Here is a 27,033-nt window from a genome sequence, read left to right on the forward strand (position 1 = left end):
GGATGTTAGAAAAATACTTTAATCACACATGACAAGGCCTCTTAAAGTTTTCAGTCTGCAGAACAGAACATGCCTTAGCTACGCACCTATGGGGTTTTGTTTGTCAAGCCTGCCTGGCAGCTCAGGTTTCTTCAGCTCTCTCTCCTGTATTAGCCTGCCAAGTGCTAGGGTCACAGGTGTGCCACACCCATCATGTTTTGAAAGGTGTTCTCTTTAGACTAAGGCCCTTTGCTGGTCCGCTCACATGCAGAAGCTGCCCCTCTCCCTAGCCCGGAGAGCCAGCCAAACCTGCAGACCAGAGCCACACTCCTGCTGGTCCACACATCTTTCATCTTCCTTGTTCTGTAGCCTCAGGCTCATACTCCATTCCATCGGCCTTCCAGGAAGAACTATGGTGCCAAGAGACTGTAGGGAGTGTTCTGAGGACTCTGGTGCCTGGACCTTCCACTGGCTTCCTGACCTCAGTCTAGAATGTGGGTTTTTAAGGCACCAAGTGGTTTTTAGGAGCTGCCCTTCTGCACACTAGCTGGAAGCAGTGGTTGCTGGACACTGGGGCACCTGGCTGATGGAAGAGGAAGACTGTTCCGGGAGCAAAGGAGTCACTCTCAAGGCAAGACAAGGTTGATTCTCTGGGAAATGGATTTGCAACCCTGAGAGGAGAAAAGCTGCTCTTCCTCGGGGACGTATGTCATCATCTTGGCAATTTCATCCAGGGCCTCTTCTGTGTATGGGAGATCCTGGCCCAGGAAGGCATCTCGGACACACAGCCTCACATGGCGGTACTCCAGTGGCAGGAAGGGGATAAAGAGATCAATAAGGTGTTTCTTCAGGAGACGGCTGGAGCCAAAGCTGCTGTCTGAAATCAAAACCCAAAGTTACATGGAGCCTGCCTTGGGACTGAACCCTGCTAGAGACTTGAGGTGCCCCCCAAATTGAGACCTGGGCAAGACCTGGTCTCCCAGAAAGCCCTTGGAGTGCTGTGTGTAGTTGCCAAGGGCTGTGCAACTGTGGCTACTCTAAGCACAGTGATTGTGGCTGTAGCAGGAGGTGACAGGGCAGGAGCACCAGGACTGTGGCTTGCTTTGGTGTAGCAAAAGGAGCTGCCCCACCTGCACTGTTCTCTCAGGAAGATCTGCTAGCCTATGGGCAGAGACCACAGCTGTGTCTGGGCCAGTGACCTCTCCAGAGGGCATTTCCAGGAAAGGAGTGTAGGCTTAACTTACTGTACTTGTGCCACCAGAAGCTGACAATGTGAGACTGTTTAGACACCCTCACTGTCCCACGTTTGAGACCAATCGTCAACAGTTGTGCTCTTGGCAAGACTATGAATCTGAATTGATCACTGACCTGCAGACTTTATGATCTCAGCCTGAAGGGGCATCTCCAAGTGCTGCATCGTAATTTCCTCCCTGGACCATCCAGCCTTGAGCAAACCTAGGACCACCTCATTGATGACACTGCCCCCAAGGTTACTGAAAGAAACAAGCACTTGTTAACAACTGGTTCCCACACTCACTTCCCATGTGTTCCCTGACCACTGATACCAGTTCCGGAAGGCGGGAAGCTGCTCAGGTGCACAGCAGAAAAGCACTGCCCCACTGTGCCCCCATCCTGATTTCCTGGACCTTTTTTGGTAAATACTGGTCAGTCTGTACACAGCGCAGGAAACACTCAAATTGTGCGTGATCTGCAGGTTAGATGCGAACAAGATTCTGGGACCATGGGCCATGTGACACTAATGGAGAAACAAGGCTCCCATCAGGACAGGCTGAGCAGTGACAGACTCAAGGGGGGCTGGGCGTGGGGCACTGTGGGTACAAGGATGCCTCAGAGGGCTGCAGGCTTCAAGGCTCAGAAGGGGGAAAGCTAGACCATGGCTAGAGGGAAGGTGTCATGTATCCACTGAAGAATTTAGGTAGGGCCAGAGTGTAGGGTAGTGATCCCGTCTACATTATGTCCTAAGAAACTCGTTTAGGCTACAATGTCAGGGTTGTAGGGGATGGAATAGAGGTAGAGAGGAAAAGATCTGGAGAATTAGTTTAGAAAACACTACTGGCAGGACCTTGCAGTTGGTGAACATAGGAGGTGTCTATCTGGGTGCACTTATCCCTTTCACTGAGTGTGGAGCAAAAGCTTATATTGCACTGCCTTCGTCTCTCTCAGGCTGAGCACAGGAAGATAGATGACTGTACCTGTGTTATGGCAGGAGTGACAGGTAAGGATGGAGGACAAGGCTAGAGAGCCACCACAAGGCCAGGCCGGGAGCAAGTGCTGGGGACCTGCAGCCAGGACAATTCATCCCTGTCTCAAGTTGCCACCCAGCTGAGCCTTGTCTGTCTCCACAGCTGTGCCTTCACTTCCCCTGCTTCCTAAGGCCCACAGGATGAGTGCAGTAAGTGAAGGCTCGGGGAGGCAGCAAATTAAACTGTGGGTCCAGCATTTCCTGTCCTCTCAACTCACAAGGATCAGAGGCGCTCACTCAGACTTAGCACGCTGGCTTCAAACTCAAAAGATCTGCTTGCCTCTGCCTCTCTGGTGCTGGGATTTAAAGGTCTGCACCACCATCACCTGGCTTGCTAATGTTGCATTTCAGTCTCTTATACAGATGAGACTCCGGAGTCACTGTGTGCCCCTCTCCCTAGCTGGGTGGGAAGAGACTGGAGCAGGCGTCCCTCCCCAGCAAACAGGTGAAGACCAGGAAGGTGAAGACCAGTGTGTCCATCATAGCCACAGATTTATAAGGGACCTTGAGCCCCCAGCTGGAAGAATCCAGTAGAACAAGGGCATTCCCCACTCCTTGCTCAAGCCCAGCTGCTCTGCCACATGTGCTGTCCTGCAGAAGCTGCTTACATCACTCATCTGATTTGTGCACCAGCGGGACAGCCTGTCAGGAGGTTTTCTGTGTACATAACTGCATCAGCAGAGATTGCCCCATATGTATTTGCCACAGTAGCCCCAACTTCACGATTTGGACTAGGCGGCAAGCCAGGGAGGTGAATCAATCAAGCCCCAAGGACACAGACCCTAGTGCAGTACCATCTCAGCCCCAGTCTCCTTGCCTGCTCCGTGTGCACGGGCCCCCATGGTTTCTGCATATTCATCAGCTCTGTGTAGCCTCCTGAACTGTTTGCACTGTTGCCTACAGTCGGTGTCGTCCTCCCACCACATTGCAGGTTGTACCTCTCACAGGACAACCTGGGAGGCCTTCACTGCCTGCCCAGGGCTGCACTCTGGCACCTGCATGCCAAGGTAGATAGAGCCTAAATTCCTCACCCTCCCAGGCCTCTGCTGACTGCACCAATGTCACAAGCTCCCATCACCAACTGTGAACGGTTCCCTAACAACAGAGCTAGACTCTAATGAACCTATTTGGGCCTCAATTTCCGCATTGGTAAAATGAGAAATTGGGCCCAGATAATATAGGAGCTCATCAGTCTGGAGGTGGTCAGCAAATACCCACTGTGCACCCCACATGCCCCATTCACCGATAACTCACATCCAAAGTCCGTTCTGTTCACACCCTGACCACAGCTCAAAGAAAACAGACATTAGCAACCGTCTTCTGGGTGCATGGTAAGAGGACAGCAGCTCCAGTCCTGTGAGTCTGGGGCTTTCTACTGACAGGCATAGGCAGGAATCAATATTAGTGTAACCATATAACAAGTGCCTGAATTCTTCCAGCCAGGAAAGGGATGGGCTCTGGTTCCCTGACTGCTTCAACTGCAATTTCTGAAACCAAGCCATAAACCGTACTACCCTGTCCTTGCTACTGAAAAACTCTGTACCGTTCCTCAGGATTTGCATTTGGAGCTCTAGGACAGACCTAAAATATCCTCCAGAACCTACTGGCAGCAAAAGTCTCCAATAAGCATTACCTGAAGAATGAGACCCTAGATGAGACCAGAGGTCCATCAACAGGAGGGACCAGGGCCGGGATCATGTCCAGGTTCCACCTGGACTGGGCATCAACTCAGCTAGGCTGCTGACTCATCACACCTAGTCAGCCCTCTCTACTCTGTCCTATCCCAGGCCTGGCTGCCTCCTATCCTACTGTCAGCTTCACAGATAAAGCTTACTCTTGCAAAATCTTGGCACTAAAATGGCTTTTGTCAATGTTGGGCAAGCAAGCCTTCCTTGGCTTCACCTACTTTGTCTGAGGTGCCACAGAGAGCTGGCAGAAAAGTCACCAGTACCTCATTTCACAGCAGGTCTCGGGTGTATTTCAGGATTGAACTTCAGATTCAATTGGCTGTGTCGGCTGGAAGGGCTAAGTGGGTAAACTACTGCCTGAGTGTGAAGACCTGAGTTCAGGTCCCCAGCAGCCCTGTGACGAGCTGGGCATTGCTGTGTGCCCTTATTTATAACTTCAGTTCTGGGGGCTGGCTGGTCAGCCAGACTGTCCAGATTCAGGCCCTGTCTCAAAATACCAGGCAGACCCAAGACTGGCGGCACACACCTTCAGTTACCTCATTAAAGACGGATGCATGGATCTCTGCGAGTTCCAGGCCAGGCTGCCTGGGGCTACACAGTGAGCTCCTGCCTTTAAATTCAACAAGGCAGAGTATGATACAGGACACCCAGTGTAGACTTCCACATAGACTAGCACACACATGCACGACACACATGCCAGAATCCTTACCACAAAGGGAAGAGAAATCAAGTCTAGAGACTTGGATCTCAAACACATTGCTCTCTCATAACTAGAACACCAGGGAACCTAGGGGCAGGGGTTGGAGGTAGCTAATTTTGGGGTACCCTCTGGAGGGGTGGTTGTGGTTCTGCATGACTGGAAAGGGACTGTAACAGACTGGCTCATGGCCTCTCCTTGATGGAAGGCCTTGGTGCAAGCCTGCAGCAGGTTGCTGGAAACCACTGCCCTGTTTAAGAGCCCTGGGTAAGTGAATTCCCTGGATGGCAGCTTGGCTGCTGTTAGGTGGCATTGCCCTGGCTCTGGCGTCACCCATGTGCACTATTGTGTGTGCAGAGCTACGTGGCCTCCGTCAGTCCACGGAGGTCGGGTCTCTAGGGGAAAGGGCAGAGCTATTGCCAGCTGGTCAGTAACCAAAATGCTTCCCTTGAGATAAGAGGGTCACTGGGTCACACTGGGCAATGCAGCACCTGAGAGAGTTTGCCAAGTTGTAAAGTAGCTAGGGTAGGAGAGTTAGAGCCTTGGGGAACCATTCAGCTGCCTCTGCTTGTGGGACTGTTATGGACAGATGAGGCCACTGACACAGAAAGGGGTGAATACTGTGGGAGCTGGGATCAGTCCTTATTCTGGCATTCCAGGTGTGTTAACAAATGCCTCCTTTTCTCTTAAAACCACTCTTGAAACCCTCAGCCCTGTTCCAGCTTTGCCATCCATAGGCAGAAACTCAAGTAGCTTAAATCTGTTCCACCTTGTCTTAGGGAACCACCCCAAACCTCCCCAGTTCAGCTGGGGAAAAGTCACTCCTTCCTCCTCCCCAACCCCCAGGGTACTGTGGAAACCCCATGAGCAAGCTCCAGCCTGTGGAAAATCAGAGTGGCTTTGCCAGTGAATAAGCAACAGGCTTTGTAACAGTCTGCAACTGAGTCTGTGTCTTAGTTAGGGTCTTATTGCTGCGAGCAGACACCAAGACCAATGTAGCATGACCAGACAGCTAGGAGGAGGGTCTCCAAGCCCACTCCCACAGTGACACACTTCCTCCAACAAGGCCACACCTCCTAATAGTGCCACTCGCTGGGCCAAGCATATGCAAACCATTACATTCCACTTCCTGGCCTCCATAGGCTTGTTTAAACACATGAGTCTATGGAGGCCATACCTAAACATAGCATAATAAAAAAGTACATTTAGTCCAACTTCCAAACTCCCCAAAGTCTATAGCAGTATCAACAAGGTTAAAAGTCCAAAGTCTCTCCCAAGATCCATCTAATCATCTAGTCACTTAACTGTAATCCCCCGCCAACCCCCCCCATATTAAGACAGGCGACCAGCTGGGCAAACTTCACACTCTGCCATCTCCATGTCCGATGTCAAAGTGGTCTTCAGATCTTCAACTCCTTTTTCATCTTCATTGACTACAACAAATTTCTTTCTCCTGAGCTGGTTCCACTCCCTGTTAGCAGCTTTCCTCAGCAAATAGCCCATGACTCTGGCATCTTTAGCATCTTTGGGTCTCCAAGGCAGCTTCAATGTTAGTTTGTTTCCACATGATCCAACAAAGGGCTGACTTCACTTCTACAGCTCTGCTCTCTGAAGCAGTTTAACTTCAGGTTGATCCACACCACTGCTGCTGCTGTTCTTGGTGATCATCCCATGGTACTGGCATCCCCGATACGCTGGGGTCTTCCACTGCAACTAGGCTTCACCAATAGCCTCTCCTAGGCTCTCTTCATGGTGCCAACCCTCAACACATTTGCCCAACCCCATCAGTTCTGGGCCATCAACTGCCAACTCAGGCTGCACCTTCACCAATGGCCTTCCATGGCCTCTCACAGTTCCCAGCCTCAGCTGCTCATCATGACCCTTTCATGCCTTCAAAACCACTACCACCTTGGTGACTCTTACACACTACCAAGTCCAGCCACAGCATGAGGTACAACCTTGGCATCTCTGGAACACAGCTCTCAGAAAACACTTCCCAGAAGATTTCACCTCAGTGATGCTGACCTTTCTTAGCTCCAGCTGACCAGCATCGATTGTCCCAGTAGCCTCTTCTCAGAGACGCATGGCTGAAGCTGCTGAGTTCTGCTGCTGCAGGAGCTGGAGCATGGCCCCCTTGTTCTATTACATTATCATTAGCTTCCTCTTTTCTAACTCCTTCACAGCCTAAACTTGGCTGTCCTGGATCTTGCACTGCAGATTAACCTTGAATTTAGAGATCTGTATGCCTGTCTCCTGAGATTAAAGTTTGTACTTAGTTGCCTGGGTGGGATCATTACTTCCTTAATTCAATTTAATATCTTGAACACAGGATTCAGCTCCATTCACTGTGGGTGTCCCTTTAATATTCGAACCATATATTTTGTATTTTTCCTTTTTCAACTTCTCTTTTTTTCATTAAAATGCTCTTCATGAGACAACCAGAGAACAAAATCTATGGTGGGAGTTTCTGAGATTTCCTTTGCAACTTAATTAATCTGAGTCTTTTCACCTTAGCCTCGGACTGACTCTTCAGACAACGGCAAAAAGCAGCCACATTCTTCACCAAAAAAAAAAAAAAAAAACCACAAAAGCAGTCTTTACAGCACAAACCGAAATTCTTCTCCCCTGAAACCTCTTCGGCCAGGCCTGCTCAATTCAAATCACTCTCAGTAACAAAGACTTCCGAATTCCTACTGAGATAGCCCATTAAGCCTCATTTAAAGCATTCCACTGCTTTCCAAATCAAAAATCCCAAAATCTACATATTCTTCCAAACAAAAACATGGTCAGGCCTATCAGAGCCAATACCCCAACGCCTGGTACCAACTTCTGTCTTAGTTAAGGTCTTATTGCTGTGAATGGACACCATGACCAATGCAAGTTTTATAAAGGACAGCATTTAATTGGGGCTGGCTTACAGGTTCAGAGGTTCAGTCCATTATCATCAAGGCGGGAGCATGGCAGCATCCAGGCAGGCACAGTGCAGGAGGAGCTGAGTTCTAAATCTTCACCTGAAGGAAGCCAGGAACAGACGGAGCATCCTCAGGCAGCTAGGAGGAGGGTCTCCAAGCCCACCCCCACAGTGACACACTTCCTCCAAGGTCACACCTTCTAATAGAGCCACTCCCTGGGCCAAGCATATGCAAACCACTACAGTCTGCAAGGGGCTTTGGTAAAGCATTCCTAATGGTTAAGTTTCTTGTGCACAGAGCCCTTTTGGGGATCTGAGTAAATGGAGCACAGCACAGTGATCCTGGAGTGGATACCCCAGCTGAGCATCCAGTACATTCCCCAGCAAATTCCCCTTCACTCTCCATTTTCTAAGATTTTTCTAAGAGACTGCCTTCCAGGGTGGGACTCCAGAGGAGTGGTTTCCTACTTGATTTTAGAACAAATAGCTGACTTAAAATCCAGGGCTGTCAGACTCTTGACATCAACTCCTAGCTGACTCCATCTCTGCAGGGAGTATGGCCTGCGGATGCTAACTCTATCCAGCCCTGCTTACCCCACCCATCCTGGTGACCCAAGGACCGCCCCACTCCACTCTAAGAAAGGACACTAGCCCTACAGTGGCAACTCCACCCACCTCTACCATCTGCCTGTGGACCACGCATCTTGTTAACTGCATCCCTCCTCACCACCTTCAGTAGGGATTCTAGATGTGGATCATGAACTCCACCGGTACCTGTTGCTTAAGGAAAAGTCCTGAACATCTCCCCAAGACTCCTGGAGGTTGGCTATGAGAATCTTCTAACTCAGCAGAAGTTCTGCTCCTGGTCTTAGAAATGCCACTTAGCCCAGACTGAGTGGGGACTACTTCTCATACCCAATTGGAACCTCAATACTGAATTACCCAAAGACTCAAAACTAAGCCTCAACTGGTCAAGTGCCTGACAAGTTGGGTAACAAGAAACAGCTTCAAACTCACACTCAACAAAACAGACACAAGAGTTCCACAGCCAGAACTATTACCGTCAACTATAGATGCCAAGGTCCCATGGCAAGGACACAGGAAATGGAAACAAGTGTCTACAAAACCTAGTGCTCCCTAGTGCTGTCTGAGGAAACCAGCTTAGATGACATATCAACAACGACTTCAAAATAGCGATAATAAACATAAAATCAAAGATGATAGAAATAAAGGCTAGAATGAAGACCTTGAAACACGAACAATTGAACACAATTCAAGTTATAAAAACAAAATGAGGGGTTGGGGATTTAGCTCAGTGGTAGAGCACTTGCCTAGCAAGCGCAAGGCCCTGGGTTCGGTCCTCAGCTCCAAAAAAATAAAATAAAATAAATAAAACATGAAAAATTCATGAATCCAAACAAAAAGCTCAGAGGGAAGCCTCAGTATGATTAAAAAAAAAGAACATCAGGTGGAGGGGCACACATTTAATCTCAGCACTTGAGAGGCAGAGGCAGGTTAATCTCATAGAGAGGTCCAAGACAAGAAGAAAGCCAGGGTTACAAAGAGAGATCCTGTCTCAAACAAAACATAACAAGCAAAAAGGGGGGGGGACAAGATGCCTACGTAAGGAATTGAATTACTAAGAATTGTCAATTAAAAAAAAAAACAACTAAGAACAGAAGGTGCAGGAACTAAAAGACTTTAAAGAAAAATCAAATCTGCAAATAACAGAGAAAGAGAAAGGGGCCTAGATTAAGACACAGAAAATATATTCAGCAAAATCGGGTAAAGAGATGAAAGACCCCCGGAGTGGGGAGACCCTCACTCAAGTCTCGGAATGACGTAACCCCCCAAGAACTCACACAAGACCGTCCTTGTTGTAATTACATGAGGTTTATCGATAGCAACCAGTGCACTGGGGTCGAGACTCGACTCGTATCCCACGCAGGGGCAGTGGAGTTCGACCCCGAGAGGCTGGGAGAAGAGGTATTTAAAGGGAGAAACCACAACCTGAGGGGGCAGGGATGGCGTCATAGAATAACAGTGAAAAATCACAAGGAAGAAAGTCTCTGTCTCCCAAGATTGTTTCCTAGGAGAAGCTGTCTCTTACTTCTCAGATTGTTTAACTTCATGGTCCGCTAGTTCCTAGGAGAAGTTGTTTCCTGCTTCTCAAGAGTGTTCTCTAAGATTTATGGTCAGCTAGTTTCTGGGAGAAAGCTGTTGAGCTGGCCAATGTAATTATCCATTCTATAGCCCTAGGAGAGGCTTCTTGGAACATACAATTCTGGGGCCTAACCTGTTTTCTTTTTTTTTTTTTTTTTTTTTTTCTGCTCTAAACTTTGTGTCTAGGGGGGCAACTTTAAAACTTTTATCTTTCAGAGAGAAAGAGAGGGAGAGGTGAGAGGGGGGAGGGAGAGAGAGAGAAGAGGAAGAGAGAGAGAGAGAGAGAGAGAGAGAGAGAGAGAGAGAGAGAGCGAGCGCACCAGACTACACAGGGGATGGAAGGAGGGCTCAATGGCTAAAAGCACACACTACATTTACAGAGGACCTGAGTTTAATTTCTAGCACCCACATCAGGTGGCTCACAGCTTCCCTTAACTCCAGCTCCAGGGGATCTGACACTTCTGGCCTTGGCAGATACTGAATTCACATGCACATATCCACACAAAAGCACATACATAAAATTTTAAAAATAATTTAAAAAATTGAGATCTCAATCTAATAACTTAATGATATACCTGAAGGCTTTAGAAAAACAAGATCAACACCACTACAAAAAAGAGGGAATAGGTGGGAAGAGAGAAAATCAGAGCTAATACCCATAAAAAAAAAAAAAAAAAAATATTTTTCAAAAAAAAAAAAAAATCAATGAAAAGATTAACAAAATTGACAAACCTTTAGCCAAATATTAACCAAAAGAGAGATGAAGGGGATCTAAATATCCAAATTATTAAAGTTAGGGATGGAAAGGAAGCATTACAATGGATCTGAGGAGATTCACAGAACTGTAAGGTCATATATTAAAAATCTATGGATGAAAAAATTAAAATAAATGGGCAAATTTCTAGATATATAAATCCTACAAAAAAAATCTTTTCAGAGCTGAGGACCCTGTGCTTGCTAGGCAAGTACTCTACCACTGAGCTAAATCCCCAACCCCAAGTCCTACCAAAATTAAATCAAGATAAAGTAAATAATCTGAATAGACCCATAGGATCTGGTGAGACAGAAGCAGTAATTAAAAATCTCCCACCTATCACATAGATGCAGGCAATATACACATAAAAATAATAAATTAATTTTTTTAAAAAGTAAGACCCACCCAACTATAAAAATCCCAGGGTCAGATAGATTCAGTGCAGAATTTTTCAAAGAACTAACATAAAAACTCCTCTACCTACTCCACAAAATAGAAAAAAACATTTTCAAATTCCTTTTATGAAGCCAATTTTATCTGAACACCAAAACCAGCCCCACAACCACCACCACCACCACTACCCCCCAAAAAAAGGGAGAAAAAATATAGAACAATCTCCCCGATGAAAATAGATTTCGAGATTCTCAATAAAATATTTGAAAATCTAATTGAAAAGCACATAAAGAATACCCACCACGATCAAGTCAGCTTTGTCCCAGAGCAGCAGGGATGGAGAGGCTGTGTAAATCAACGGAATCCAGCACATAGGCAGGTGGACCGTGGCTACATGCAGTGCGGGAGCTGGCCAGGGTAAGACTGAGATGGAGTCTCATCCAGAGACTGGCAGCAACTCGACTGCTCTCTCCCCTCTCAGCCTACATGCACATGACCTAGACCTCCCCCACCTCTAAGTGCACATGATGACCTAGACCTCCCCCACCTCTAAGTGCACATGACCTAGACCTCCCCCACCTCTAAGTGCACATGACCTAGACCTCCCCCACCTCTAAGTGCACATGACCTTCACCTCCCCCACCTCTAAGTGCACATGACCTAGACCTCCCCCACCTCTAAGGACAGTCTATGGCCAGATTACAGGTTCCGCTTCCTATCTATTAATTTGAACCTGCCCAACAGGTTCTTAGAATTCTTCATGTAAATGAAGCGTTCCCAGCACCTCAGCCTTAGCCAATAACGTACACCCACCCTGGAAACCCTACCCACTCCCCAGAGCTATACATAGTCCTTGTTCAACCCAATAAAGTGGAGCTGGGAGCTGTCTCACTGAAGCTGGCCCCAGAAATCAGTCAGGACTCATGGCCCACAGTGGATCATCTCATTGGACATAGAAAAGGTCTTTGACAAAAGTCTCAACATCCATTCATGGTAAGAGTCCTAGAAGAATAGGGATACAGGGAACTATTTCAACATAAATAGCTGCTTGTATTACAAATGCTAATTATGTTTCCCCCAAAACTGTTTACATGAGAAACCTGAAAACCTGCCCCCAGTTGGTTCTGATTGGTAAATAAAGATGCCCACAGCCAATAGCTGGGGAGGACAGACAGTGGTGGGATTTTAGGATCTCCCAGCTTGGGACCTGGAGGAAAGACCCACCATGTTGTAGAAGAGAGACAGAGTTTACCAAGGGGTAGAAAAGCTAGGAGCACCTGGGCTCTGGGTCAAGAAGGCATGGACCAGACAGCTAATTGGAGTTAAGAGCAGCCAAGACAGAATATAGAATTAGCAGTAACTCAGGATTAACAGCATGGAGGCTAGGCTATTGTACTGTTTAAGGCACAATAAAATATAAAGGCTGTGTGTGTGTCTTTCATTTGGGGGGGTAGCAACTCTGCACCAGAATTTATTAATTAAATAATTAATACAACATAAATGCAATACACAGGAAGCCAGAAACACCACCAGCCTAAACAAGAAAACTCAAGCATTTTTACTAAAATCAGGAACAGGACAAGAATATCTACTCTTCACCCTGTTTCACATGATGCTTGAAATCTTAGCTACAGCAGCAAGACAAGTGAAGGAAAGCCAGAGTATACAAATGGGAAAGAAAGAAATGAGAATATCTTTATTGGCAGATAATGTGATTCTATATATATAAGGACCCTAAGAGTCCAGAAAATTACAGGTGATACTGTCAGCTAAGGAGCAAAATACAAAACAGTCAAAAATTAGTAGTTTTTCTTTTTTTTTTTTTTTTTTTTAAAGATTTATTCATTTATTATCTATAAGTACACTGTAGCTGTCTTCAGACACACCAGAAGAGGGCATCAGATCTCATTACAGATGGTTGTGAGCCAGGCCCCATGTGGTTGCTGGGATTTGAACTCAGGACCTCTGGAAGAGCAGTCGGTCTTTTAATGAGCCACCTCTCCAGCCCGTAGTTTTTCTATATACAAATATCAAACATACAAGATAGAGATGGAAACAACCCCATTCATAATGACCTCCAAAATTACCTTGGAATAAATCTGAGGAAGGAAAGCTTTAAAAGGCTAAAAAAAAAAAAAAAAATTGAATAAGATACCAGAGGATTTAAGACCTCCTATGTTAATAGATTAATACTGTGAAATGGGGTTGGGGATTTAGCTCAGTGGTAGAGCGCTTGTCTAGGAAGCGCAAGGCCCTGGGTTCGGTCTCCAGCTCCGAAAAAAAGAAAAAAAAAAAACAAAAAAAAAACTGTGAAATGACCACTCTACCAAAAGCAATCTACAGATTCAACACAATCCCCATTAAAATTCCATTGCAGTCCTTCACAAAAACTGAAAAGTGAATCTTAAATTTCATATAGAAACACAAAAATTCAGGGCAGCCAGCAGAGACAATACTAAACACTAAAAAACCTTCTGGAGGTACCACCATCCCAGATTTCAAGTTACACTACTGAGCCATGATAAAAAAAAAAAACAAAAAACAAAACAAAACAAAACAAAATACCCCAGCATGGTACTGGAATAAAAACAGACTAATTGATCAGAGGGATAGAATCTAACCTATAGATCCACAGGTTTTTTTTTACAAAGATGCCAACAATACACATGGGAGAAAAGACAGCATCTTCAAAAAATGGGGCCAGTCAAACTCGATAGCTACTTGTAGAATAAGACTTCATCCTTAGTTCTGGCCCTGCACAAAACTCAATTCCAGGATGATAAAGGGCTTAAACAAGACCTGAATCTGATAGCATAGGATGTACATGTGAACTCATATGCACATGGAAGGACTTAAAGAATATAGTAGATCAAGCCTTGAGATCCAGGATTAATAAATGAGACCTCATGAAACTACACCATGGCTTGAGTGAAGAGGCATCCTATAAAATGGGGGAAGAATAATCACCAGGTACACATTTGAGGTTTGGAGTCTAGGATATACAAAGAACTCAAAACAATTAAATGTGAAAAACAATTTAAAAATAAGGTATGCGGAGGCTGGAGAGATGGCTCAGGGGTTCTGAGCACCAACTGCTCTTCCAGAGGTCCTCAGTTCAATTCCCAGCAACCACATGGTGGCTCACAACCATCTGTAATGGGATGGAATGCCCTCCTTTGTTGTGTCTAAAGTCAGCTACAGTGTACTCATATACGTAAAATAACTATTTTTTAAAGTGAGGTATGAAAGAGTTCTCAAAGAACAAAATGAAAATGACTGAGAAACATTTTTTTTTCTTAAATTCAACATCCTTAACCATCAGGAAAATGCAAAGTAAAGCTACTTTGAGATTCCATCTTACCCAGTCAGAATGGCTAAGATTAAAAAATTAAAAATAGGGCTGGAGAGATGGCTCAGTGGTTAAGAGCACTGACTGCTCTTCCAGAGGTCCTGAGTTCAAATCCCAGCAACCACATGGTGGCTCACAACCATCTGATGCCCTCTTCTGGCCTGTCTGAAGACATCTACAGTGTACTTATATATAGTAAATAAATATTTTAAAAAAAATTCATTTAAAAAAATTAAAAATAAAACAAAACGAAACAAAAAGACAACCAATGATAGACGTGGGTGCAGATGTGGGGAAAAGGAAACAGTGTTGACATGAGTATAAATTGGTGAAGTCACAATGGAAATCAGTGTGGAGACTCCTTAAAAAAACAAACATGGGGGTGGGGTGGGGCTGGAGAGATGGCTCAGTGGTTAAGAGCACTGACCACTCTTCCAAAGGTCCTGAGTTCAATTCCCAGCAACCACATGATGGCTCACAACCATCTGTAATGGGATCTGATGCCCTCTTCTGGTGTGTCTGAAGACAGTGACAGTGTACTCACATACATAAAATAATAAATAAATAAATCTTTAAAAAGAAAAAACTTCTTAAAAAAACAAAAGAAACATCGACCCCACAATCCAACTATACCACTCGAGCATATACCCGCTCGTCCACAGTTTTGGCTGCTCTACTCACAATAGCTAAGAAATAAAAGCCTGAATATCCATCCACTGATGAACAGATAAAGATGATGAAGTTTATTTACACAGTGGATTATCATTCAGCTGTTAAGTAAAAGGAAATGAGATCCGCAGGTAAGTGGATGGAGCTAGAAACAACCATTCAGAGGTAACCAGACACAGAAAGACAACGCCAAGCTTCCGTGTGTTTCGTTTGGAATTACTCATGGAGGTCAGGAAATTACCACAGGGCCGCAGAGAGAGATTTCCAAAGGAGGGAGATAGGGCATTGTAGTCTAAAAGGCTAATGGGGGAAAATGGAATAGGAATGTTAAACTGGGGTGGGGGAAGTGAGGGCAGAGTAAAGGAGGGACTGTAGGACATTAAAAGATGTTGGGGGTTGGGGATTTAGCTCAGTGGTAGAGCGCTTGCCTAGGGAAGCGCAAGGCCCTGGGTTCGGTCCCCAGCTCAAAAAAAAATTAAAAAAAAAAAAAAAAAAAAAAAGATGTTGGGGACAGGGAGGCATGGGAGGGACTTCCTCACTTTCTAAGTCTCACTCCACCTGTACCATTATAGGGCAGAGAACCAGTGCTTAAGCCTTACAGGAAAATCGCCACTATTATTCCCCTAAACAGACGTAGTATTAAACGGACTTCTAATGACGTGCCACTATACCCATAGATTAATGTGCTCCCCCAGCCCTCAGAAGCTTCTATTTGCAGTAGACAGTGATTAACACAGAGACCCATACAAGGTGCCCAGCACAAAGTGGAACATAAATACCTCACCCTCCTCTCCCAGGATGCAGGGATCATTTCTGAAGTGGAAGTAGGAAAAACATAAGAGCCAGGGCTGGTGGACGACCACAGGAAACAGAGTCTCCTGGTCACAGTGGGGCAGCTGGGAACTCACAGCTGTTGTCACATCATGCTCAAGATCTGCAAGCTCCAAATCCCACCAAAGGAGAGGGGAGCCGGGCACCAAGTAAGTCCCATCCTAGCTAAGGAGCTATTGGCAATTATTAGCTAATGGGAGAGGGAAAAATCTGTTTTTCCTTCATGTAGCCCTTGGTAAGTTGACCGCACTCCAGTGGAAGAGCACACATCCAAGAATATCTGGGATTCACAAATCGGTCTTGATGAGTTTTTGTTGTTGTTTTTTTTGTTTCTGTTTTTGGTTCTTTTTTTTCGGAGCTGGGGACCGAACCCAGGGCCTTGCGCTTCCTAGGCAAGCGCTCTACCACTGAGCTAAATTCCCATCCCGTTGTTTTGTTTTTTTAAAGGGCACAAAGTTGGATGGGTAGGAAGGTGAGGAATGGGTCTAGGGTTGGGATGTGTGTGAATATGATCAAAATACACTGCAGGAAAAACTTAAAAAAACAAAAACAAAAAACAAAAAGCGAACCAAGCACAACGTCTCTCCCCACCCCTCCCCAACCCCCATGCTTCCGATGCTCCTCTGAGGTGGCTGCGCAGACAGGCAGTCAGCCTTTTCTGGCTCCTGACAGAGTCCCAGGGAGAATTCGGAGGGGGTCGGGGTGGGGAGCGTGCCAATGTCCCTTGCCTGCTTCCAAGCTGGGGACTTTGGCTTCTGGAAGGCCTCTGCTACCATTCAGTACCCCATCCACCACCTCCTGCTCAGACCTCACCTGAGAAAGAGGAAGATGGCTCTGGGCAGCTCAGCTCCATGGGTCTCGGGGCTCCTTGGTTCCAGGTAGGGTTCAAGCAGCTCCAGTAGCCCCGGGTGCAGCTTCTCCGTTTCGTCAAAGATGAACGTGCTCTGTTGACAGCGCCGCTGCGTCTCCTGCATCTGCTTCTGCAAGTCCTCCTGCACGGAAGAACCCGGGGAGCCCTCTAAGGAGAGCAGTCTCCTGTTTCCTCAGCCCCGTGCTGTGGAACACGGGAGTCCGGGCTCCACCCACCACGATCACCAAACCCCGGGCGTGGGCCCCCATAGGCTGCCATGCTTCCCAGGTGATGCTCCTTGTTCTTGGGCTCAGCGTCCTACCTGGGATGAAGACCAGCGCTGGGAAGTTCTTGAGAGAAGCCCATCTGCCCAGGGAACAAGCACCAGCCAGGTGCCTTCCCCAGGACTAAATAAACCCCAAACTGGAGCTAAGGACCTCCTCGCTCTCTCCAGGGACATGGGCTCAACCACCCGGGAGACAGAGAAACGGCTGCCAGCCACATTCCCTTGGCCTCTCAGAAGCAGAGCACCCACACTGGGCGGGATCTCGAGACAGCCAGCCTGCTCTCTCTTGGAGCACAGGCTATACGGAACCTGAGGGTCACCACATGGGGCACCCACCACAAGAAGACAATGAGTTCTCCCCCGAACATGCGCTCTGTGGCGCTCTCAGAGCTGGGCACTGCTGCTTCTCAGGGGCAGCTCCGCAAGTCTACGCTACCTGTCCACCTCAGCCTCCACGGCATCTGTGTCCCTTCACTCAAGCGTGTGTGAGTGTGCGTGTATTTCGGTTTCTAGTGGGGAAACTGACATCCTCAAGTGGATTTGCTGCAGCCAAGACCTGAGAATTCTTCCTGGGACGCCCAGCCCTTGCCCTTCAAGGCCACGGTAAAACTACCAGGTGACTCAGGCTGATTCAATCTTCCCAGTTTAATACACTCTCCAGTACTACAGTCGAGAGCCACCATGGGTGCGGTCACGGCTGTTTGCTCATTTCCAGGCTAATTTTACTACCTGTGTAAGTGAGAAAAAGCTCCAAATAGTAAAACAACAACGGAGCGTTCAATCCATCGGCTTGCTGGCGTGTGACAAGCTGCTGTGAGAACTGGGGACTCACAGGCAACAAGCCGCGATGCTATGACACGCCTTTTACAAATGGCTGACAGCGCAGCTGAGCTGCAGACTGCTCGCCTAGTGTGCCGGGGGCCTTCAGTTCCATTTCAAGCGCCACATATTTAAAAGTTGGCCACAGTGTATGCCCACGATCCCAAGACTTGGGAGGCTAAGGCAGAAAGATTAAAAGATCATTTAAGAAACCCTCAGGGTTGGGATTTAGCTCACTGCTCTTGGTGAGTTCAATTCCCAGCAACCACATGGTGGCTCACAACCATCTGTAAAGAGATCCGGGCCTCTTCTGGGTCCCCAGCTCCTGGGGGTCCCCAGCTCCGGGGAAAAAAAAAAAAAAACAAAAAAACAAAAAAACAAAAAAAAACCCTCAGAGCCAGGCGGTGGTAGGAGAGACAGAGGCAGTCAGGTCTCAGAATTCAAGGCCAGCCTGGTCTATTGAGTTTTAGGACAGCCAGAGCTACTTGGAGAAACCTTGTCTTGAAAACCAAAAAAGGAAAAGAGACCACCAAAGAAGCCATTTATAAACAACCATCTCGGCCCTGCAGTGTGGCTGTCATCTCTGCCTGTAAGGCATAGGCTGGTATGAGTGTTAACTCAAAGTTTCCCGTTTGATTCCAGGCAGTAGTTGCGCAGAGGTACAGAAGGCCAGCTGTGTGGAGCTAAGGAGGCTGTGGCCTTTTGGGAGGGCATGGGAGAGTGTCTGCTTCCCTCCATTTCACATTTCATTAGACACAGACAGGATCTCTCTGTGCAGCCCAGGCTGGTCTTGAACTCAAGATCTCCTTGCCTTAGCCAATGAGTGCTGGGATTGTAGGCATGCACCACCACACCCAGCCACATTTTTTTACTCTTAACACACTTGACACCTCCCGTTCCCCATTCCCTGCTGTTTGATTCTGGTGGTGCTGTGCCTGACCTCCAGGGTGCAGCACTGGGCTGCCTCTGCGAAAGGGAAGGGAATGGCTCTCTGTCACAGCTTCTGTCCCTGAAGCTGCCTGCCCCCCTCCTGTACTAGGCTGTTCCAGAGTCCACCTCCTTCAGTCAGGATTTCCTCTGCCACAGGGGCCTCACTCCTGCCAGGCCAGTGAGGCTACCCCCATACTGTAGCCTCACCTTATAGAAGTCCACATACTTGGGGTGTGGAAAATGGAAGGTAGAGATAAACATCTTGACACAGTCACTCCTCATTCCATCCCGATACAGGTTGTCCACCAGCATCCGTGCCACGAAGTTCTTGCCTGTGCCAGACCAGCCGTGGAATGACAGAGCCAGAGCTTTGCCAACGTGGGGCATCTCTAAGTAGCCCTTCACTGCTTCCAGGACCAGCTTGCTAGCGAGATGCTGGCCATGCAGTCGCACACGAAGGTCTGATTCCAAGCCTAGGAGAAAAGAGGTCCCAGTGAGAGGCACAGGGGCATGTGTGCACCACCTCCCCTCCACACCCCAGGATTAGGATTTCTGTCTGATCCTTGTGACCTCAGAGCAAGAAGCAAGAAGGCAAACCTCACAGTAGATGATAATCTGTTGGGATGGACCTACACTCACTCACTCACTGTATCAAATGGCTAGGTAGGTGTGCCCCAGTATCTTCAACTGTTAATTCACTGCCAAGTGCTGGCAGGATACTTGGTGATGTCATTTCTATGGCCCATTATCTGCTTTCTATATGCATTTGTCACTCCCTCACTTGGCCAAAAAGGGGAAAAAGCAAGCTGTTATGGGAGAGGTTATGGAAGGTCATGCTGCCTTCTAGACTGAGCATAGTCCTGCTATGCCATGACCTTCCTGGCATCTACAGGGTTTCCAGATCTGGAAGGCAGTGAAAGGGGGAGCAGATGGGGCCCAATACAGTGATAAGCACTTTATGGGGTCAGCACTAATGACAGAACAATCCTTAATTATCTGGGGCTGGTAAGAATGCCCAGTGAGAAACTCTAGACTCTTAATTCTTAAGTGTACATACTTGTAGACAGACAGACAGACAGACACACACACACACACACACACACACACACACACACACACACAGAGGCCAGACCCAGCCACCTGTCTCAATCAACTCCATAAGTGTTCATGCATGATTACATACATACACACATACCTAAACATGTACATATATGTCGGACCCTCTTGGGCCCTGTCAGTGTTTGCCTCCTGCTGAGCCTTGGCTGATGCATATGGAAGCCTTCTGTTCCTAACAAAATAACAACATCCTGACCTTTCTGTTTGGCCTGGGTGGAGGCCTGGGTGGACACCTGGGTGGTAACACTGTTAAGTCGGTTCCTGTTTTTTGTTCCTGTTTTGTTGTTCCTGAGGGCATAAGCCTGTTTTCCCACTGTGCTTCCTGGAATTCTCCACCTGGTGAACTTGGGGTATATATTTTGTGAACCTCAGTAAAAGCTTTAGCATTCTCATACCACACACAAATGACCCAGGTGTATTTTTTTTTTTTTTAAACCTCTCAGGCCAATGTCCAGTTTTCGGTACCATGGTGGCAGCACGGATACTGTCACATATAAACAGACAGACATATATTTTTGGATGGATGGATGGATGGATGGATGGGGCAGAGGCCCCCAAGCTACTCCATCCTCTTTATTTCTTTTCTCTGGCCTTTTTATAGACCAAAGTTCTTAAGAATTACCTTATAGATAAAATGTTACACAAAATGGAAGTTACAAAAGGATACTGATATTAAGTTCAAAGTGGTGTTTCATTCTGCAAGCTCATTATAAGGTCAAAGCAACAGTTTCACATGGCCTTGTCTTATAGTAGTGCACACCTGTGGCTTCACCCTGGGATCTGACCTAGAATGAATGCTTTCCCTTGAACACAAATTTGTCCCAAGCCTATATCTCTTCTAGTGCAATTATGAAAGCTCATTGTATTTCTTACTATGCAGCCTTTACTTACTATTACGAGGAGTGGGCATATTCTATTCTTGATTCTAACTTTACTACATCTTCATTGCACAACAACTAAAACCATCTCTTAAAACTTTTCCCTAAGATCAAATCAGGAATTCTATAAAATCATTAATTCATCTAAATAGCATTAATTCATGAAAGTTCATCTTTATATGGATCTGCAGGAAATCTAACCAATAGAGTGGGAAGATTTAATATAATGCCCAGGGATTATTATATTGATTTAATAATGACAGGAGAGGCATATCAATAGCAGAGTCCTGGAATGAAGTCTCTCAGGGTCTTGTCTTCAAGAGCTCATCCATCGAAGACCATGCAAAAGTCAGTGGGCCATCTCAGGAAGGTCGTGCGCTAGCTTTAGCCTCTCCTGGATGGCTTCTGACACTGCTGCTGATGAGGAATGAGGAAGCTGTGGAATCTTTCCACTAGGCCAATGGCTTTTTTTGTATGAGAAGGGAATGTGGGTTTCGTTAAGTAAAGAGCTGGCAGAACAACTGGGCAGAGACAGATGGGCAAGAATAGAGCAGGGAGGTGAAGCAGTGAAAGCCACGTGGAGGAATGAAATGACAGAGAAGATGGGTTTAGTTAGAAGGTAGCTGAGGACTCCCCCAGCAAAAACACCAACATCCTTAAAACTACATAGATGGCAATGCAACTGTACTATTAAACAGCAAGTAATATACTCCCGGCGGTGATATTAAACGAGCGTTTTGGGAGACTTTGGGAAATCAAGATTGAATTCTGGGAGAACAGGATTACCCCTTCTGAATCCCCTGCAATGGATGGACAGAACGGTGTGGAAGGACGCTGCCAGGCTTCAAGGTGCTCCCACCTCTGCTACAGGAGTCTATGTTCTCTGCCTGTCATCCCATCCCAGCCTGACACATACTTGAGAGCAGCTTCCCAAAGCCGGGCCTGCTTTCCTGTCCCCACTGAAGAAGCAGTTTGGAAGCAGGGAGGCTGTGCTGCCGCCATTACCCTGTTATCAACACAACTGGCCAGGTACCTTGGGCCAAGCCAGAGGGCGTGCTGGAATAGTGGCAGACCACAGACTACTTTGAAACACTGCCATCACTTTGCTTCCTAACAAAACCAATGGTGCTACAAAACTGCCACTTGCAGCTGTCCCCCTGTTGTCAGAACCAGGCTGCTTCAGATTTGGATATCCAGGTCTGAAGAACAGTGGGTAGTCTAAGGAGAGATCAGCGCTAACCGGGTGCTCGTGGTGCACGCCTTTAATCCCAGCATTTGGGAGGCAGAGGCAGGCAGGTTCGAGTCCAGCCTGGTTTACAGAGTGAGTTCCAGTAGAGCCAAGGCTACAGAGAAACCCTGTCTCAAAAACAAAACATAACAAAAAACAAACAAACAAACAAACAAAAACCAAAGAAAGGAAAAGGAGAGAGGGAGGGAGAGAGGACTTGCTGTAAATCTTCATTCAGACTTCCTGACCTGTATGTGGCCTGAGATTCCACTCTGCTAGACCCTCCCTGATGCTCTGACCATCTTTCCTTCCTTCCTTCTCTTTCTCTTTGTGGGTGTGTACGTGTTCCTGTATGTGTATAGGGGGATCGCACATGCATTGTGCACACTAATGTGGAGACCACAGGTTCACATCAGGTAATCACCACCTTGGTTTTTTTAAGCCAAGGTCTCTTATCGAACCCAGAGCTCCGGTTTAGCTGGACTGACTTTCAAGGCCGAGGGACCCTGCTATCACAGCTCTGTGTCCCATGGGTGTGCATGGGTGTGCATGGGTGTGCCACTGCACCTGGCTTTGGCATGGGTACTGGGGATTGAATTCAGGTCCCTATGCTTGAATGGCTGGGCCACCTCCTCAGCCCCACTGGACTTTCTGTACCTGTAACCTGATGTCCAGTGACAGAGATGCAAGCGCATCGGGAGAACTCCAACAAACTCCAGGTGAGAAATCACTTCTGGGGAAATTGGTAAATTTCACACAGGACTAAACCACCAGGCCTTTGTCAGAACAGGTTTTCTGACTCATACTAAATACCACAGTGGGAGTTAAAACACAAACCATGGGGTTGGGGATTTAGCTCAGTGGTAGAGTGCTTGCCTAGCAAGCGCAAGGCCCTGGGTTCGGTCCCCAGCCCCAGAAAAAAAGAAGGGAAAAAAAAAAAAAAACAAAAACCACAAACCACCTGCAACATGCACTAGGCTACCTGACGGAATAAAAACACAGAGGGGGAAGGGAGACGTGATTCAGCTATGCCTGCCAGGAGGAGAGCAGGCTCTCCCGAAGGGCGATTTTTATGCATGGAATGGTATGAATTGATTTACAATGGAAAACAACTTCCTGTTTCTCTCAGAATGCAGAGCTCCCCCCACCCCACCATAGCCTTAGTCTTTTAAGATATATAAGCCAAGAAGCCCAGGTTATACCCCACAGACCTTTGCTGGTTAAACCTCGAGACCGATGCTTCTTTATTGAGACTGGGTCTTTCTGTGTAGCCTAGGCTGAACTCGAATGCACTGTCTTCCCACCTCAATTTCCCAAGTGCTACACTACAGGACACCAAACCCAACTAGAAAGGAGCACTGTGTGTTGTATGTGGGCGTTAATGTGTGTGTACATGTGTGCATGCACATGGGGTAAACATTAATCGTGCATTTTGGTTTTTTGAGATATGGTCTGCCCCTGGACCTGTTGCTAATCAATTTGGCTGTGACTAACAGGCTTGAGGGAGCCGCCGTTCTCTGACAACATGGCAGTGGGTGACAGGTGTGCAGGGCTGTGCCCAACTTCTCTGTGGGTCTGAGGATCGGAACTCAGACTCTCATGTTTGCCCTGCAGGGACTTTGCCAAGTGATCTATCACCCAACCCCTAGAACATACCATTCTAAAATTCTTTTTAATTATGTATAGAAATATATGTATGTAGTCATGGGTTTCTGTAGCTGAGTGCAGCTGCCCACGGAAGTCTGAAGGTGTCAGATCCCCTGGAAGCGTTGTAGCCAGCGGTGAGGGGCCTAATGTACACTGTGGGAATTGAACTTAGGCCCTCTGTACCATGCTGGTTCCTAACTGCTGAGCCATCTCTCCAGCCCGAAGGGACATTTTAACCACAGTTATTGATCAGCTTTCTGGCTTTATAATCTCGCCTACCCTCAGAGAGGCTGCTTACTATTCCTGTTCTGATTCTAACAGTCCCGAGAGGAGGCAGGCTGTGGCAGAATCTGACTCAGTCGCTGCAGAACTCTTAGCACCGGGCCTGATACATAGTGGAGCCAACAAGATGAGCAATTCTTCTTCCTCAGAAGATGTCCTGTAGGCATGAGTGTAGGGACATCTTCAGGCTAGACTGAGAACGGATGGTAACACATAGCCTGCATCTTAGAGTGTCCCCTGTCAGCTGTCTTAGCTCGGTGTGACATGTTCATGGTTCCCATAGATCCCAATAAGGTCTGCACCCTTAAACTAAAGATAAAAATGTCCCCAGCACTGGGGCACCACGATTGGTGTTGGGGGTAAAGTAAAGCCTCTTGTGCTTGAGCTAAGTGTCCCCATACTATAAAAAAAAACTACAAAAACAACCAATGAACCAAACAACAACAAAACCTAGGAGGGCTGGGGATCGAGTACTTCCCAGCTCTCCTGAGGACTGGTGTTATAAAAACGGCCACATAGCAAGTGTAATGTAACGTCTGTTAAGGACACTATTAGTGCTGGTGTTCTGTCCTTCCTATTGTTGGAGGGTGTCCTTTCTGGAAATCATGGCGTTCACAGTCTTGTCAGAGAGATTCTCAAATAATTGCAAACCCGACTTTCCTTTTATTGGAGGAGGGGGAGGTTTCTCAGCCGTCACTTCTCCATAGTCACCAACCCCTCCCCCCAGATACCTGAACCCTGAAATCACGTCAGCACCAACCTGTGAAGTTGTTGGAGATCCTGCAGTTTCCCGCGCTGCAGCAGTCCTGAAAGCGGCAGAACCATGAAGTGAGCACATCCAGCGACCGCCGGCCCCACAGAGGAAGGCTCCAGCCTGGAAAAGAAATGCTATGAGATGGCAAGATAGTGATGAGAGAGACAATCCGGGGGTTTCTCAGTGCCAGCGTCCAAACCAGAGTTCAGGTCTCAACTCACAGCCAGGCTCCCTCACAGGCTCTAGCGCTTCCTCTCTAAGCCATGGAAGCCAAAGTATCTGGGGTTGGGACAAACACCAACTGTGTCTACGAAGAACTTTCTCCAAACCATCATCAATAAGGCGGGCAAGAATGGGGAGGCTTGCGTCTTAGAGAAATCAGGGCAGGTGAAGGGCGGCAGAGCAGCCAGAACTTTAGTTGTCCCTAGGGGCTGCACCAGGAGACACGCGGTGCTGGGGTGCGGTGACCAGGCCTCTGACCGTACGCAGGATGCCGTGCTTAAGAGTGAGACTGGCAGGTGAGCGAGGGGGCGGCGGTGGGGACCGCTCTTACCCAGAGGCGGCACGGGGGTCTCCTGATCTTCACAGTGATCCGGCCACAAGGTGCAGCTGAAGAGCGCCCAGTACCGTTTGGACAGGGTCCCGGCCGTCCTCAGCTGCTCCCGCAGGCGTTGGATGCTTGGCCAAGGGGTGGGCTCGTCGGCCTCCTGCTCCGGGCTCTTGGCACCGCGGTGGCCCTGCGCTCCCGGGGGGCGCAGCGGCGGCAGCAGCAGCAGCAGCAACAACCAGAAAGCGCCAAAAAACATGACTGGAGCGAGCGCTTCCGCCTCGAAGAGTCCGGGGACCCAGGACTCATCACCACCCACCAGCCGGCGCGGCCTAGGATTGGCGTCGTCCTGGTGACCGCCCCGCCCTCGCGGAGGCTGACTCAGCTGCCCATCGGACTAGAAGAACCGAGTTTCAATTCAGACCAGAGACCAATCCGAACCGAAACTCAAGTTGGTGTCCCGGACTGCAGGCATCCCGAGACCGACTTGAGCCCCCCTGTCCAACCCAATGGGATGCAGGCTATTCTGGGGCATGCCACAAAATGGCCACTGCCAACCATTCAGCTGTGCCTCCCACATAAGGATTCTCTTTGGTGCCCTGCCCTCGTAGGAGGTCAGCTTTCTGCCAACCCGACAGGAGGACGGTGATGAAACCGTCTAAGCAGGGAGCGTTGTGTTGGCAGGGGAGTCAGCTGGGTGCAGAAGCAGTCGCAAGAAGAGTGTGAGCGGTGGAGAGCTGGGTGGCCAAGGTCGCTCCTGGTCCTCTGAAGAGGAAAATGAAACAGTAGCGAGCAGTCAGCAGCAGCAGGCTTTCCTGGACGCCAGTTAAAGCAGAAGCAAGAAGTAGGCATCTGAGTTCTGGAAATCCCCGCGTTAAGACGAACTTGTACCATGTGAGAATTGCAGGAGTTAGGCTAAGTACTTGACCACTTATAGCTAGGTTTACAAAGCTGATCACGTACGCATGGCGACGCAGGCCTTTAATCCTAGCTTCCAGGGGGCAGAGCCAGGCACAGTTCTCTGAGTTCAAAGCTAGCCTGGTCTACGTACTGAGTGTCAAGCCAGCTACAGCTACATAGTGGGATCCTGTCAATATTTAGAAACCCCCAGGGCTGGAGAGATGGCTCAGAGGTTAAGAGCACTGACTGCTCTTCCAGAGGTCCTGAGTTCAAATCCCAGCAACCACATGGTGGCTCCCAACCATCTGTAATGGGTCTGATGCCCTCTTCTGGTGTGTCTGAAGACAGCTACAGCGTACTCATATAAACAAGATAAATAAATCTTAAACGTAAAATAAAATAAATTGTAATGTAAATACTTAGAAACCCCCATGCTTGGTCCCCCGCTTGGCATGGGGGAGGGGGGAGGGTGATGTGGTGGCGGTGGAAATTCCAAGTGAGCCCTAGTGGGGGAGGTCTTTGGGTTACTTGGGGTGGGGGCGGTTCTTGAAAGAGAATTGTGGTTGAGCAGTTTTCTTCTACCAGTCGCCCCTGCCATGACGCACGGTCCACCTTTCCCGGGGGTCTGTAAGTAGCGAACCAGACCATCAAGGTTATGAATCAAATGAACTGTTCCTTTGATGACTTTCTGATGTTGTGCCGCGGTGTCAGGAAACGGACACGTCTTTGTGTTTATTTATAAACAATAACTATCTGAGCATGCGTGACCGTCTAACGCACTGATTGTGGGCTTTTGTTGATTGGCTTTTTTGTTTGCCTGTTTGGTTTTTGAGACAGGGTTTCTCTGGGTAGCCCTGGCTGTCCTAGAACTCAGTTTGTACACCAGGCTTGGCCTCTGCGACCTGAGCGCTGGGATTAAAGTCGTGTGCCGCCACTTCCAGGCCATATTATCAGAAGGAGCCCTACCATTTTCTATTTATAGAACTTGGGGTTCTGACTGCCTCACCCACACTTCACGTCCTAGGGAGCCTGTGAAGAGGAGTTGAAAGTTTCCTGCTCAGTCGTGGTTCCTTTTACTTCCTCGGGTAGCAAGTGTGTG

General features: G+C 47.7%; 1 protein-coding gene across 1 annotated transcript; it reads right to left on the reverse strand.

Moving 5' to 3' along the window:
- Window positions 1–25,788, reverse strand: Tor3a (torsin family 3 member A). The gene is made up of 6 exons (XM_032914948.1): window positions 25,041–25,788; window positions 24,494–24,607; window positions 18,790–19,055; window positions 16,511–16,689; window positions 1,348–1,472; window positions 1–856 (listed from the first exon to the last, which is right to left on the reverse strand). The coding sequence occupies exons 1-6, from the start codon at window positions 25,291–25,293 to the stop codon at window positions 606–608; spliced, it is 1,188 nt and encodes a 395-aa protein (XP_032770839.1). The 5' UTR covers window positions 25,294–25,788; the 3' UTR covers window positions 1–605.
- Between the last annotated feature and the right edge of the window lie 1,245 nt (window positions 25,789–27,033).

Source organism: Rattus rattus, chromosome 10 (assembly GCF_011064425.1).
Source record: "Rattus rattus isolate New Zealand chromosome 10, Rrattus_CSIRO_v1, whole genome shotgun sequence".
NCBI classification, from domain to species: Eukaryota; Metazoa; Chordata; class Mammalia; order Rodentia; family Muridae; genus Rattus; species Rattus rattus.

Excerpts from the sequence above, each read along its gene's own strand:
- Tor3a (XM_032914948.1), bottom strand. The coding sequence starts at position 25,293 with ATGTTTTTTGGCGCTTTCTGGTTGTTGCTGCTGCTGCTGCTGCCGCCG. Across the intron at positions 24,608-25,040 it reads GACCCCCGTGCCGCCTCTGG|GCTGGAGCCTTCCTCTGTGG; the intron begins GTAAGAGCGGTC and ends TTTCTTTTCCAG. Across the intron at positions 1,473-16,510 it reads GCCATCTTCCTCTTTCTCAG|TAACCTTGGGGGCAGTGTCA; the intron begins GTGAGGTCTGAG and ends TGTTTCTTTCAG.